This window comes from Mesoplodon bidens, assembly GCF_964165515.1.
Source record: "Mesoplodon bidens genome assembly, chromosome: 10".
Classification (NCBI taxonomy): Eukaryota; Metazoa; Chordata; class Mammalia; order Artiodactyla; family Ziphiidae; genus Mesoplodon; species Mesoplodon bidens.
The window spans coordinates 6,661,812-6,677,403 of NC_138172.1; the positions used below are offsets into that span (position 1 = coordinate 6,661,812).

Here is a 15,592-nt window from a genome sequence, read left to right on the forward strand (position 1 = left end):
GACTTCTCTGTGCTTCAATTTCCCCTGTCTGTAAAGCAGGGGAAGTAAGACAAATAAAGTGGGGTTGTGGTAGGCTTAAAGAGAGAAATTTGTAAAGCACTTAGCACACAGTAGACATTCAGTGCATGGGGATCACATGAAAGGCAGTGTGTGCTCCTGAAACAGCCCTGGGTGTTTCTAACTTGTAATCCCCAGTTGAAACAGCAACCTCCAAATGCCAAGATGGTTTGGCAGGAATATCACAGAAGTAATAAAACAGGAAGAACCACCCGATGAATACCACTCTGCCAGGAACAGCCACAGAGAGTTTGTTCACTTCTTTAATTTTTAAAAATGAGTAAGCTGACAATCGTGTACCCTTTGAATACCCAATAAAAACGTTCATTATGCAAAACAGTACAACCTTTTTCATTTTTTAATAATACTGTAAATATTTCAGAAAGGATGTATTGTTTCTAATGAATATCAAAAAAGTCACTGCAATGACGTTTCACCTGCCCCCGCATTTCCCTCCCCGCCCCCCAAAGTTACCCAAATACTAGTAGGAAATTACAAAAAGCAAAGAACAAAAACCCTCCCTCTGCCCTGCACCATGAGTCGCGTGAAGTAAGTGAAGTGTTAAGTGCCACAAGTACAATGCGGCATGTCCCCAGCTAGGCCGTGGGGCTGGGCACTGGTGACAGTGGTTGGTGGAGAACCGGTAGCAGCAGCAGTGGGGAGACCCCCTCCCCGACCTGTTGGGAGAAGAGCAGACGAGGATGGACACAGGTGGGGGCTCAGCCGGAGCCCCGGTCTTCCTGCATCCGTTTCCTGGGTCCACCGGAGCAGACAGCTCACCCCGACTTGCCTGGGGGGTGCTTGGCATCCCTCTTAGCAAATGCGGGCTTCAGATGGGGGCTGGCCGGGGCAGAGAAGTTGGGCATTTGGGCCAATCAAACACGCAGGTTTATTACAGGAAACTAAATCCTCTGTTTGGAGAAAACTCGCATTTCCACTGAATAAGATAGAGAACATAAAGGAAAAGGATAAAGAATGCACCTTCCCTGTCCCCAAATAACTCAGGATCCAAGGCAGAGGCTTGACATCAAATCCAATTAAAGAAGAGAGGGGTCAGCCAGGGAGGCCTGGAGCAGCACCAGCCAGCTCCCCAGACCCCAGGGCTGTACCGAGGGAGGGGTGGGAGCCCCCATCTCCCCATCAGTGAGGCTGAGGCTTCTCAGCTCCCTGGCCAGGGAGGCAGGTAGGTTGGCTCCTGGGAAAAAGGTAGGGAAGAAGCCTTGTGAAAATTCCAGGTTTCTGCTGGTGACAGGAAGGGATGGGGAGGGATTGGAGGTCACAGGATGGCAGGAGAGGGAGGAAGGCAGGGGCGACAGCGAGAGGGAGAAAACGAGGCAGGGGCACAAAGAAGGGGCTGGAGGAGGAAACCAGGCTCCAGGCCCAACCAGAGCGCCCTCCCTGGAGGCTGCTGGAAGGTCCTACAATGCAGATCCCGGCGGAGGCAGTGGCAGGACAGACAGCCGCAAGCAGAATAGAGGCCGCTGCCTGGGCCCGAGAACCAGCGCGCAGGCAACTCCAGCCAGCCCTGCTGAGGAGGACAGAGAGGCAGAGCGGAGGGTGTGAGCAGACGGCCAGGAGGAGCCCTGCCACAGGGCCGGGGACCCGGCTGGTCTGGAGGATGGGAATGCTCACGGACGAAATCAAACCACATAGATTCCATGATAAACTTGATTTTAAATAAGGGGGTGAGGGGCGAGGGACTGCCCACCCGCAAGTCTTCAGAAGAACCCAAGATCAACAGCAGGTCTGCAAGCCAAGGAGGCAGGCGGAGCATCCCCAAGAGATGAAGCCAGGTGGGCAGAACCTCAGAGGTCACCGGATCCAGCCCTCCCCAACGGGGACACGTAGAAGCTGAGGCCCGAGAGGGGAGGGAAGTGCCCCAGATCACTCCATGGGACCAGGGAAGAGGAGGGTCTGCCACCCAGGAGTCCTGAGTCTGCTGGGACTTCTTCTTCTCTGACACAGCCTTGCTGTCTGCAAACCCACCTCCAGGAAGCTGGGGATGGGAAAGGGAGGGGCTGAAGGGGAAGCAGGGCAGCGCGGAGGAACGGCAGCTGCGCGGTCAGGGACAAAGGTGGGACACGAACGGGTCGGTTCAAAGGCTGACGGAGGGGGACAGGCATTGCTCCCGCCCACCTGCCCCACAGCCCGAGTATAAAAGTCTGACCCTATGATACAACTTCCTAACCCCTAGAAAATGCTGGTTAAAACTGTCCTAGCACAAGAGGATGATACTAGTCCCTGTACAGGATTATCTCTGCGTATCGTTACTCACATGGCAACTGGGGGGCGAGGAGGGGATGTGACTTGAAACCAGAGTGGGTGCGGCCACCTTAAAATTAACTTGTTAATAAATCCTGTGCAAAACGAGCAAGCCTCTACCATTAGAAGTACGTGGTTCAGGTATTCATTTGTACACAGGGCGGGGACGGCGGGGACGAGGAGCAGGAGAGGCATCAAGGTGGCAGGGGCGGTCAGAAGTGCGTCTCCTTCTCTGTGATAGCTGCAATGGTCCCATCACCCTTGAGTTTGGCGTCACAGTCATTAACCATCACCGTCCGTGGGCCTGCCCCAAGCTTGCCCCGCATGTTCAGATCGGCGCTGGGGGTCGTCAACTTCTGGAATTTCTACATGGTTGGAGAGGAAAAGAGCTGTCTGAGAGTGGCTGCCAGGGTCCTGGGCCTGCCTTGGCGCCTCCCAACGGCACGGTGGACACCTCGGGGCAGTGGAGCCACCAGCCCCAGCCCTGCCACTCAGAGCTCTATCCTGGACGATGAGTGGACCTCCGGGTCTCCGTTTCCCGCCCCCACCCCCGGTCATGGGGACACCAGGGTACCCACTGCTATCACTGGATGAGGAGTAAGGAGACAGTGAGCGGAAGTGCCCACCCTGTACCTGGCCCGCTGCAGGTGGCCAGGACGTGAGAGCTGTACCCAGGGCTGCCTGCTGCATCCCTCCTCCCGTGGAGACAGAGAAGCTGGGGTGTGAGCCGCTGCTCAGCCTCACTACATGTGGGGCACGTCACCTAACATCTCTGAGCTGTGTTTTCCCATCTGTGAAATGGGATAGGAGTACCTGCCCGAAGGGCTGCTGTGAGGATGAGCTACGGCACCTCCAGAGCCTCTCATATAATGATCGCTGGATAAACGGGTACGTTTCCCACAAAAGGCTGTCATCACACTCCCCCATCCAGGGGAACAGGCGGTGTGTGTCTGAAGACGGAAACGTTATCCCTAAGGCCACAGCCTCACGCCGCCTGGCAGAGTGGCCGGCTCTGGGCTGGGCGCAGACAGGGTGGCCATCGTCTACTCTACCGATGAGGGAGTGGAGGCCACGGGCAGATCCTGGACACACGATCCTGCCCCCTGGGCCCGGCCTCGGGTCCCACACCTCAGCCTCATGTGCACCTCCAGAAGACATCAGGCCAGGATTTGGGAGGCCTTTCCCGGGCATAAACCTTCTCCCCAGGAAGGCTGGGAAGACTTTGGGGTGGCTGGTTTCTTATGATCAAGGTTCTGTTTTCTCTTTCAGATCCTGCCGTGCCTGAGAGAGGCGGGACCTATCCTGCCCGGGGGGGATTAACAGGCGGATCCTGTACCCCCGCCCACCCCTCGGCAATGCCGAGCACCTCCTGGGTGCCAGGCACGGTGCTAGGCTCTTGACACAGGACAGGCGCTGGGAGCACGGGCTCTGGAACCAGACACCTGGGCTTGACTCCCAGTCCCACCACTTAACTGGGGCAAGAACTTAACCCTCTGTGCCTCGTTCCCTCATCTGTCAAAGGGGGTCACAGTGGCACATGCCTCTAGCGTTGTCATGAGGCGGCCTCAGATTTGTTGACCCATCCACAGCTCTTAGCACAGACTACCCACCCTCACAGCAATTCTCTGACCCCATTTTTCCTTCCCATCAGTGGGCAGAACCTTCTGGAAATGTAGGGAGGTGAACTAACTGGCAGGGGCCTGCCATGGTCAAGGTGTTAGGGCTCCAGGGCTGCTCTCCTCTGGACACGTCTGGTCCCAAACCAGAATCAACAACTGCCCTTGACCTACATTCCCTGCAGGAGCAGAGGACCCTGACTTGCTCCAAGGGCACGAGCAGGCTGGAGAAAGGGACCTTCCCTCTCAGCCTGCCCCTCCTGGCTGGATGTTGGCTTTTCTGGAGCTCAGGCCCCTGGGTGGGCAGGAGAGCTGGCTCTTGCCTGTGCGTGTCTGCACACAGGCCGCATGCTTGTGAGACGCAGGTCAGCCCCGAGAGCCCTGGGGTGCTGCGTTGGGGCAGGAACGAGGCGGGGGCAGGGGGCACAGGGTACCTGCTCCATCACTCAGAGGCTGTGTGCCCTTGGGTAACTTGCTTCACTTCTCTGTGCTCAGCTTCCTCACCTGTGACATGGGGACAGGAAGCTCCTCCACCTCACAGGACTGCTGTGAGGATTCAGTGGCCTAGTGCTTGTAGATGGCTTAGAGCAGCGTCTGGCACACAGCAGACAGTTTGCAAAATGGGCGAGAAGCTGACTCAGACCTTCTGATCTGCCAGCGGGTGGGAAAGGAGAGTGAAGAGAGAGTGGGTGTGGGGGATATGACGCGTTGGGGTCCAAATTCACTCTGCTACCAAGAGACCACATACTGCAGGATTCCACTGGCAGGAAACACCCATAAGAGGCACACACACAGAGACAGATTTGTGCGTGTCTGGGCTTGGGAACAGGGCTTACTGGGAATGGGCACCAGGGATCTTAAAAAATAATAATAATAAAAATAAATAAATAAATACAAATATTTGCAAACTGATTTATGGTGATGACTGCACTACACAGAAAGTTACTAAAAAAACCCCACTGAACTGTATACCTGAACTGGCTGAATTTTATGATATGATATAGAAAACATACCTCAATAAAATTGTTAAAAAATTTTGGTTTGCTAATTTTTGGCTGTGTGATCCTAGGCAAATGACTTAATTTCTCTGAGGACTAGAGGAGATGCAGCACAGAGAGAGCTTGGCACAGCGACGACACAGGATAGATGTTTCACAAATGTTAGACACTCTCCCTGTGCCCTGGGAATGGGGTCCTTAATGAACAGAATCAACAGAGCAGTAAGAGATAACACTTGGTCTCTCTCTCTCTCTCCCAGGGCCTGGTCTAAGCGCTTTCCCTCTGCATACTCACTGAGTCCTCAAACCACCTCTGTAAGTGAGGGACTGCTGTTGACCCATTCTACAGATGAGGAAACTGAGGCTGAGCTCAGGGAAAACATCTCAACCCCGAGGCTTCAGCACAGCAGTACTGACGAATACCCACTGGGGAGGAGCTGGCCAGGCTTCCCTGGGAGACACGTAGGGGCACGTTCTCATCACACCCATTGCCCAGATGAGGAAGCGGGGACCCAGACATGCCCATGGCTGTACCCACACTCACCAGCCCTCCCAGCACTGCCAGCCCCGTCCTGAGCCATACCCCCCACCTCTGAGCCGCCCTTGCTGACCCCTTCTCCCAGGCTGCTCACCTCCAGCAGCGTCCCCTCCGTCTTCCACACCTTGATGAAGACCCAGAGCGGGATGCAGAGCATGGAGGACAGGGCCATGAGCCAGCCAATGCCATAGCCCCAGGTGGGGTAGGTGTAGATGTTGTTGTACTTCAGGGGCTTGTACTTGACCAGGAAGAAGATGAAGATGCCCTGCGGGGAGACATGGAAAGGTCCCTGGGGCGGCCCTCAGCCTGTGTGCGGGCAGCCAGCAGGGGAGACAGTCAACCCTGTGTGGCGGCCTTGGAGAGGTGACGCCCTGCTGGGTCCACAGCGAGAAACACGGGGAACTGACCCCCACAGATCCCAGGAGACCCTCCCCGAGCCCCAGGAGCCTCATTCCCAGCCTCTGCCCAGTCAGGAATTATTACTTTTTCCTAGCTACTTCTCAGGGCTGGTTTCAAAGCTGCCTTTCAGAACTAAGATGGTTTGTGAAGATGCTCTGAGATACTTCCAGTGCCAAGAGCTGGGTGAAGAGCAGGGGGTTTTGTTTTTTTAATTAAACATCCTCTCACAAAGGCCTCTCCCGGTCTGATGTGAGGGGCAGAGCGTGAGCCCCGCTTTACCCTCACACTGTTGCTTCCCTGTGAACAGCAGAGCCAAGTGCCTTTCCTGGGACCCTCGGCCCTCGCAGAGGCAGGTCCCAGCCGCCTTCTATACATATGCAGGCATAGAACCTGAGGTCCCAAGAAGGGAGGTGATTTGCTCACAATCACACAGCAAGATGGTTGCAGGACTGGGGTCCTAGTGAGGCCCCCTGGCCAAGCCCAGAGACTGTCCCCACAATGCTGGCTTTGAAAGGTGTCAGGTGCCTCGGACTTTCTGAGGGCACAGAAGGTCCCCAGGGGGACATCACCTCCTCAGTCTCGGCCTCAGCCAGGTCTGGGCTCTGGGGTGCAGAAGTACATGGGTGGGTGGGTGGGTGGGCTGCAGGCGGCTCCTGGCAGGGCCCTTACCGCACAGATCCCGGGGGTCACGACTTTCCAGCACCATTGGATGAGTGACAACGGCCGGTAGCCAATCATGTCTTCGATGTTATCATAGAAGCGGTTGCTTCCTGTCCAGAATAAAGAAGACGGGCACACACACCCTAGAAGATTTCTGTACAAGACTCAGAGGGAAGGCTATGAGTGTCTGGTTTCCCCAGCCCAAGACAAATTGCGGCAGGAACCCTATTTACCGCTTAAAAACTACCAAGGTGTTACATATGTGAGGTGTCAGGATAAATTGCAGTAGAAGGGACTCTGGTTCAATATTGGGAAGACCCCTTCTGACCTTGGGCAGTGAGGTCCAGGAAACGGGCAGGAGTTTCTGGGGGAAAGGAGGAAGGTGGTCCCTTCGAGGCGGGGCCAAGGGCTGGCTGACCTGCACGGGGGCGGGGGTCAGGGCTCTGAAGGTGAGGGCCAGACGGGTGGCCTGTGGGGTGTCTATTCCCGAACCACACTTGGGAGTGTGCATCATCATTCAGACCAGCAACCCTCACGCACTCATACGGTTTGGGGAACCAGAAGGCACGTGCTGACTTAGGGCCAGGCACTGGGCTGGCTGCTTTGCCTGCACTACCTCCTGCTCGGGGACATGGTGATTGTTTATAGTACTCCATGTTGCAGATGGGAAAACTGAGCATCAGGGGCAGAAGGACAGAATCAAGGTCACAGTGTCTGAGCCTGGAACCCCTCCCTCTGCTGCAGGGATATAAAAGCAGGAGGGTCTCCCGACAAGTGGGAAAGGACAAGAAGTCCCTGAGGGGAGGACGAAGAGGTTGATGCAGATGGAGACCAGCCACAGGGAACCCAGGCCCAGCCGGGTCCCGGGTGGTGCCCATGTGCTGGGCACCATGGTGGCCTCTGGGGTGTGGAAGGGCTCAGCCTCTACTCACCGTATACCCAGCCGATGCAGATGCATTCGAAGATGGCCACAAAGAGAAGGCACATCCCACTGGCGGCGTAGGAGTCAAAGAGCTGGAAGATGTACATGCCACCCTGGGAAGTGAGAGGACAGAAATATGGACAGAGTGACAGACACACTGGACAGCAGGGTCAGCCAGCTGGCCCTGGGAAGGGCTCTCTGCCCTGCGGCTACCACCAGTCGGGACTCACTTCCACCAGGACAGACTGGTCTCCCCAGGGTCCTGGAACACTGCGCCCACCACACCTGGGCCACCCTCTGGGGGTTGCTGGGATTGCGTTGGTTTGTCTTGTCCCTGCTCCTCAAACGTCAGAGACAACACAGAAGACCAGAGACTGGAGGTTGGGAAGGCTCAGCACCTCTCTCCAGGAGGCTGTGACGGCCTCCCCACTGGCCTCCCTGCCTCCAGCCTCCCTCTCCTACCCTTCCACACACCAGCTTTCACAGGGACCTTTCCAACTTGCAAATCCAACCATGTCACCCTACAGTTTACAATTACCCCTTGGCTTCCTTCAGCCTGCCAGCCAGGGCTGCCCTCCTCACTGGGCCTCAGCTCCCCCTCCCACAGTCCCCCTCAACATGCTCCCTCCTGGACACACCAAGGGACTGTCTCACTTCTGTGCCTTTGCACATGCTATTCCCTTTCACTGGGTAAGTTCCTTCAAAGCTCATCTCAAATGTCACCTCCTCCAAGCAGCCCTCCCTGACAGCCTCATTCTGTCTTTGGGCCTCCATAGCACATTTTAAGGATTCATAGTTTAAAAAGAAAAAGTGTTTTGCTATCAGCTACTCTGTTAGCTCTGAGCTCCTGCTGGGAAGGCTCCCGCACTGGTCCTCTGTGTGTCTCCCACCCTCAGTGCAGGGCCCGGCTTGCAGTATGTCCCCGTAAGTGCAAATTGAATCATATGGAGTGAGTGCCCCATTGGGGAGGGACTCTGAATGGCTTGTCCACAGCTGTGTCCCTGTTTCTGGCCAAAGACTCGGCACACAGTAGGTGCGCAATCATTGTGGGATGCAGGAACAAAGTGGGCCAGCTCTGTGATATACAAATCTCTGAAGATTAAATTCAGTGGAAGGCCAGGGAGGTGCAAGCTTGGCCAGCCAAGGTGATCTGGGAGGATCTCTGGAAGGCAGGGGAGGCGTCTGGGTGGGTAGAGGAGGGGAGGCCAGATGCAGGGGTGGGAAGGGCTGGGATCCGTAAAGAAAATCCTACAACACAATGAGAGTCCTCAGCGGGACAATCAAAAGCAGCAGAAATAAAAGTACAAAAGGGAGGGAGGGTCGGGTTGGGGGAGGTGTTCCAAATGCCAGGAAAGGACGGGGGTTAAGAGGCCAGGATGAACCCTGGACAGCCTCCTTATGTGTCTGCCACGGGGACCTCTTGGAACTAAGCTTCTTCTCTGTGTTCCCCGAGCCCCCGGGCCTCCTTGTGTCATGTGAAAGACCACACACCCTGGGACTATTTGTTTCCTCATTCATCTCTTCAACTAGATCAGGGGCAACATCTCAGTGCTGAGTCCAAGTGGTCCTAGTGTGTGACAGCAGGGAGTGGTGGGGACTGTGGCTAACAGGAGAGCATAGGCCCCACGTGGCCACACAACTCCAGTCGATTGCTGCTGGGGGACAAAGGCCTGGGCAGCTAGGTCTGCAGATTTTCTGGAAGATGCCCAAAACCCAAATTTTCTTGAGAAATCTTTCTCTTTAATTTTGGTAACCTCTTTGTCTTCTTAAAAAATCACAGTGAGGGGGAAACAACATGGATCGCTGGGCCATATCTGGTCTGGGACCTCCTGTCTGTGACAGATATGGCAGGCGTTCGGGTCTCTGAGAGTAAGGAGCTTTCTGAGTTAAACCCAGGACTGCCCTCCTAATTGCTCTCCCGAGGGTCTCCTTCCACAAACATCATACATTAAAAAAAACCCAGAAGGAAGCCTTAACGCAGGGCTCTCCAAGTGCCAGCTCTGTTGTCACTGGTCCCAGGTCTCAGTCTAGCTGTTCCTGGCACAGTGTGATCACAGGGCAGGCGCTACAGTTATCCTCAGTGCTCACGCGGGGGAACCCGAGGCCCGGGCCAGTGACAATACGCACCACAGGTCACCCAGCTGCCCAGCCGTGGGGCTGAGGACTGAGCCCAAGTGTCCGGCTGCAGAGCCCATGCCCTTCACCACCCACCACACTGCCTCAGTGGAAGATCAGATATTTGCGGACTAGCTTTTCCCTAGAGCAGAGCTTTAAATGTGTTTAAATGAGGGAGAAGATCCTGCCAGCAATTACTGAGGCCGACAGGGCCCATTTGGCAGTTTGAACTTTCCGGTGTGATCACTCAAGGACACGCTGGTCCTGGGCAGACACAGCGCTGGCTCCCTGATGGGCTGGGGCCCCAGGTGCCCCGGGGCAGACCCGAGGCCTGGAGGAGGGTGGGCTGGAAGGCTCTGTGAGCAGGGCACCCAGGGCCGGTGTCCAGAGGGCCCTCCACCTGCCTGCTGCAAGCCGGGGACACCCGCCAACGCCTGCTCTTCTTGTAGCTCCACCAGCCTTTTTAAGGCATCAGGTTAACCCCCCAATTTGTGCGTGACAAAAGACTCTACTTTGCATAATTAATCAGTACTTAATGGGGCCCTACTCACTGCCTCCCTGGTTCTCCGTGTGGGGAGAGCTGCACCATTCATTTGCTCAAACGCTGATTATCACTCCCATTAATGTGACAATGACTAGGAGCAGTAATAACGCCAGCCACCGTGCCCCAGAGCCCACCCCATGCCAGGTCCCAAAGGGTGCAGAGCAGGTCAAGGCCACCTCCTGTTCTTGAGGACCTCGGGGCCTGGTGGGGGCAGCAGGTGAACAGACAGGTCATTGTCATGGCCAGAGGGAGGCTGAGCTGAGCTTAGAATGAAGTCCTGAGTGGGAAGGAAAGCAGAGGAGGCTTCCAGGAGGAGGTGGCATTTGAACTGAGAAGCGGAGGATGACGATCAACAGCCCGACTTCAGTACCATATCAGCCGCTGTGACAGATTCTGAATTCCCTCATTTCTTTCCATGTTTCTCACAAAACCTCTTCTTGTCTCTAGACAACAGTTTTTAGGCTTTTTGGTGGGGGGTGGTTTGGCTTTTAAAATTAATTAATTTTCTGAGTGTGGATAAAAAGATATCTAATCTCACCTTCCCAAGGTACTTAAGAAAGTATTTATTAGACAGGATGGCTGCAGGAGGGAAGAGAATCATGGCTTTATGAGACAGTCTTAATTTAGGGTCATGATGAGCCCCTCCTGACCCCAGGCAGAGACAAGAAGAGGGTACACATGAAGGGCTGGAACGGGCACACACAGTGCCTGAAGGTGCCAATTCCTCATGCCTATTCTCAGTGATGCCCCAGAAAAGCCTAGTAACTAGTTGAGGGTTCCGTAGCTGACACTGCCCCCTTCACCCAGAAGTTACTAAAAGGGGTGGCCCCGGCATCCAGACGTTCACGATGACCAGGTAAACCCAGCCTTTCCCTATGGGAGTTTTATTCCCTCTGGCGGTGAAGTGGACACCTTGAGCTGAGCACTTACACATGCAGGACACTGTGCTAAAGGCTTAATGAAAACTTCCATGGAGTCTCACAACAACCCATTACAAACATAAGAACACGGAGTCCCCGAGAAGTGCTGGACCTCGAGCCAGGGTCACACAGCTAGTCAATGTCAGATCCACTAAACCAAAGCCCAGGCGCTTAACCCTTGTGCTACCCTGTTCACATCACTTAACCTGTATCCTTATCACTCACCTCTGTTAACATCACGAGGCCCAGAAAATAGGAGGTGACCGACAGGGCCAGGATGAGCAGCTCCCGCCGATAGCCCCTCCGGAAGACCTTGGGGTACATGTCCACCACAGCGGTCACCAGGCTTTCCACACACACAAACTGGACAGGGTAGAAATGATGGTGTGAAACCCAAGAGAAAGGCCGTTCTTACTGGTCCTGCCTCCAGGCAAGCACAGCAGCCTTAAACCCTGGGCTTCCTTTCCACTGGGTCTCACTTTTATTCCCACACTTACCCTGATGGAGGACCCAAGAATAAAAACAATAATCCCAGCGTTTACAGAACTCCGGCAGGCCCATTTAACACATGAGGACCCTGAGGCTCAGAGAGGGAAAGCGACCTGCCTAAAGTCTCTCAGCAAGGAAGCGGCAGGGTCAGGACTTGAAATGAGGTCTCCTGACTCTAGAATTCCTTCTCCCCCAAAGCTGCCTACCACGTGCCTATGTGTGGGGCCCTGTTCTGGGGTCAACGACTTAAATGAGACGCAGCTTCTGCCTGGGAGGCAAGATGGGCGTCCCTGTAACTGTCCTGAGAGCTGAGGGCTCTGCTGCTGGCAGGCTCTGGTCTGTGGGTGGGACTTGACTTGCTTTGTCCTCCAGGCCTGTGACATTTCCCCTGCCCTTTGCTTCTGGTGGGCAAGTGACCCTCTGCTTGGGGGAGGGCAGTCAGGTGAGCTAACACCCAGCTCTTGCGTTTGGGCTGGGCAGGCTTCAACGGCAGAGCCTGAGCCACTAGGCATCTGTGTCCCGCCATGCTGAGACAGGGCTGGGTATGGGATAAGTTACACTCCTACTCACCCATCAACACCCAGCCCAAATATCCCAGCACACCCCTACCCCCCTGCCTGGGTTCTCCCAGCATTGTGGGCAGACCTCCTGCGTGAGCCTTTTCCTGACTGCTCCTCCTTGCCTCCTCCTTGGGCAGAAGAGATTTCCCCTCTCTTCCATGCCTAGTCCACATCCCTCATCTCGTGGGGCCCATGATTGCTCTTGATCTGTCTCCTAGCAAGAAGGTGAGACCCTGGAGGGCAGAGGTCACATCGTTTTCATCTATTTCCAGTGGCACAGAGGAGATGCTCAGAAAATGTTTAATAAATGAATAATAACAACAGTGGCAAACACATGGTGCTTGTCGTGTGCCAGGCTCAGTCCTAAGCAGTTAACAGATATTAATTTATTTAATCTCTAGGCGTTAGGTCCTATTATTACCTCTTTTGTAAATGAAGACACGGAAGCATAGGGGTGTAAGCAACTTTCCCTGAGATCAGAGGTATAATATATTAGGGCCAGAATTTGAACCAGGCAATCTTGTCCCAGAGGCTGGCTGTCACCTCTGCGGGGCACTCCCCCCACTTCCCTGGAGCCATTCTTTGGCTCCAAATCCTTTCTGGTTCATGTCCACCTCCTTAGGGTACGGATTTCTATCCTTATTGTGCAAAGGGACTGTAGCACAGAGAGGTGAGGTGACTAGCCCAGAGTCACACAGCTGGCCAGAGTTGTGCAGCTGGGACTCAACCCCAGCCCTGTCTGGCTTCAACACCTGGACTCCTAGCCTCCAGGCTGCCCTGGCTCTGCAGCAAGGCTGGCCGTGCTCATCCTTTCTCCAGGGTCCCCAGGGAAGGAAGGAGATTCCAGGGAGCCTGTTGATCCAGCACCTAAACTGAAGTGACATCAGAGCAGGTGGGCTAAGAAGCACACAGACCTGGGTGCATGTCCCAGCAAGTCACTCAGCATTTCTGGGCCTCAGTTTCTTCCTCTGCAAAATGAGGATAACAAAAGGGGACCCCCAGCCCATGTCATTATCATGACTGAGAACTGAGGACACAGCCCAGGCACAAAGCTCGTGCCATTTACACCTGGGGGTGAGCAGAGCAGCCATCCAGGCCAGACCTCTGGGCCCCCCGTTCCCCTTTGCCAACCAAGTGTCTCTGTCCTAATGCTGGCCTGGCTCAGCCCAGGGACTCACAGAGCCGAGGCCCAGACCCCACACCCCGTGCGGAGGCAGGCCTGTCACTGTCACACAAGCTGCCAATCCTTCCTGAGGCCTCTGCCCGCGTCAATGGATGGGATGATTATCAGCAAAAACACCCGGTGCTTCCGCAGCTCGGCTTAGCAGTTTCTGAGAAACCATCCAGGGGAAGAAATAGGACTTGGCTGAATAGACAGACACACCAGCCACCAGGCTTGTGTGCTAAGTGACTCGCACAAGGTCACAGGTAGGGGGGTGGGCAGCACCTCGCCAAGGGACCCCTGTTTGAGAACGGAGCACCAGGCTTTGGCTGGAAAATCTTCTCTGGGGCTCTTAGGAAACCCAGCCACGATGGAGCAGCAGGGTAAGGGGCAGATTCTGGGACAGAAGAGAGACTGGAGGCCGCAGGTTTCTGGCAGGAAAACCAAGGAGAGGATTGGAGGAGGGTGGGAGGGCGGGCTGGGTGGGTTTTACAGTGTGAGAAGGTGCAAGTGCACGTGTTCATGTGGAGAGAAAGGAAAACGTGCACAGATAAATTGCTAGTTCTAACTCTACAGCCTTCACGGAGGAAGGCGAGCTGCCAAGTGGAGGGTGGGTCCGGAGAAGCCCATAGTGAGAAGCGAGGCAGGCAGGTGGAATGTCGGGGCAGCGGTAGCTGGTGGTGGTACCGAGGACCCATGTGGCCGCCAGCGGCATGACACGGGGCCCCAATCCAGAGATAAAAGAAGGAAGAAGAAGATGCTCTTCCACATCTCCGTGTCCTCCAGGGTCTGGGTGGTTCTGACGACAAGGACCAGGACGTGGTGTGTAGGTCTCAGAGCTGTTCTGGAGAGCAATATACCTGGCTCCCTGCCCCTTCCCGCCTGGACTCCCCTCTTACCTGGCTGTCCAGGCCCAGGAAGATGAGCATCATGAAGAACAAGGTGGCCCACAGTGGGGAGAGGGGAATCATGGTGACGGCCTTGGGGTAAGCGATAAAGGCCAGGCCAGGCCCTGGAGAGGAAGGAGAGAGAAAGGTGCTGAGTGGAGTCCAATGCCGCATTCAATTGTTATTTTAATCCAACATGTATTGAGTGCTTCCTCTGTGCCAGGTGCTGTGCCTAATTCTCACTCAAATCACATAAATCTCCCAGCCACCCCATGCTATTGGTACTATTATGATGCCCATTGTACAGATGAGCAAGCTGAGGCAGAGAGAGGGAAGCAAGGGTCTGGAAGGGTCAGATTCAAGCCCAGGTTGGTCTGAGACCCAGACCTTCCTCTGCACAGACCTGTCTCTTACTCTTCCTACTGGGGTAGGTGGGGCTAGGAGGGGGACATTCTTATTAAAATGCAGGCTCTCAGGCCCACCCCAGGGATTCTAATTCAGTCAGTCTAGGGTGAGGCAAGGACCAGGCACCCAATGATTCCTATGTAAGTATTTAGAAGTCCAGGCTTGGACAAATGCTGGTCCCCCCAGGCTACCTCTTCCTTTGGGCGTCTCCTCTCATTTCCCAGATCCACACTCCTCTTAGCTGCTCCCAGTAGTGGGCTTGTTAGCACATTCTCAGGATAAGCTTTATTAATGTCAAGGGCGAGACTGTGATGTTCTAGCCCTGAAGCACAGTGGTCAAGGGTTCAGATCCTCATTTTTTACTGTAAGCTCTACCTCTGTCTCCTCAGCTAGAAAATGGGAACAATGTAGCCCTACCTAATAGGGTGGTTTGGGGAATTCAGTGGGACGATACAGAATATGGAAAGCATTTAAAAAGGTAAATGTTCAAAAAACATTCATTCTGATTGTTTTCTACCTTAGAAACAGCCTTGTTAAAGTCTAATTTACCTATAATAAGCATTCATTTTAAGTGTACAGTTCAATGAGTTTTGAAAAGTGGATACACCCAGATACCCACCACGGCAATCAAGATATAGAATACTTCCATCATCCCCCGGGGCCCCTCTGCAGTCTCTCCACCCTCATTCCCTGTCTTTGCCCTGGTCAACCACTGATATGATATTTTTTCACTTAGATTAGCTTTATCCATCCTACCTGGAATTACCAGGTCAGATGGTAATTTTATGTTTAACTTTCTAAGAAATGCCCAACTGACTTCTGAAGTTAACTGTGCCATTTTACATTCCTACCAGCAATGTTTGAGAGTTCCAGTGGCTCCACATCCTTGTCAACACTTGATTTTATTTATTTATTTATTTATTTATTTATTTATTTATGAATGCATGCATGCAGCGCTGGGTCTTAGTTGTGGCACGCAGGACCTTCATTGCGGCATGTGGGATCTTTTAGTTGCAGCAATGCAGACTTCTTAGTTGCGGCATGTGGACGTCTTAGTTG

General features: G+C 54.3%; 1 protein-coding gene across 3 annotated transcripts in view; it reads right to left on the bottom strand.

Moving 5' to 3' along the window:
* Nucleotides 1-315: 315 nt before the first annotated feature.
* Nucleotides 316-15,592, bottom strand: part of SLC6A11 (solute carrier family 6 member 11) — a 122,202-nt gene continuing 106,925 nt past the window's right edge. For all 3 annotated transcript variants that reach the window (XM_081247223.1, XM_081247222.1, XM_081247221.1), the window contains 6 exons: nt 14,141-14,253; nt 11,256-11,393; nt 7,462-7,564; nt 6,539-6,639; nt 5,565-5,735; nt 316-2,684 (listed from right to left, as the gene is read on the bottom strand). In XM_081247223.1, the coding sequence (XP_081103349.1) occupies nt 2,532-2,684; nt 5,565-5,735; nt 6,539-6,639; nt 7,462-7,564; nt 11,256-11,393; nt 14,141-14,253 (779 nt within the window). In that variant the 3' untranslated portion in view covers nt 316-2,531. The remainder of the gene's footprint in view (nt 2,685-5,564; nt 5,736-6,538; nt 6,640-7,461; nt 7,565-11,255; nt 11,394-14,140; nt 14,254-15,592) is intronic.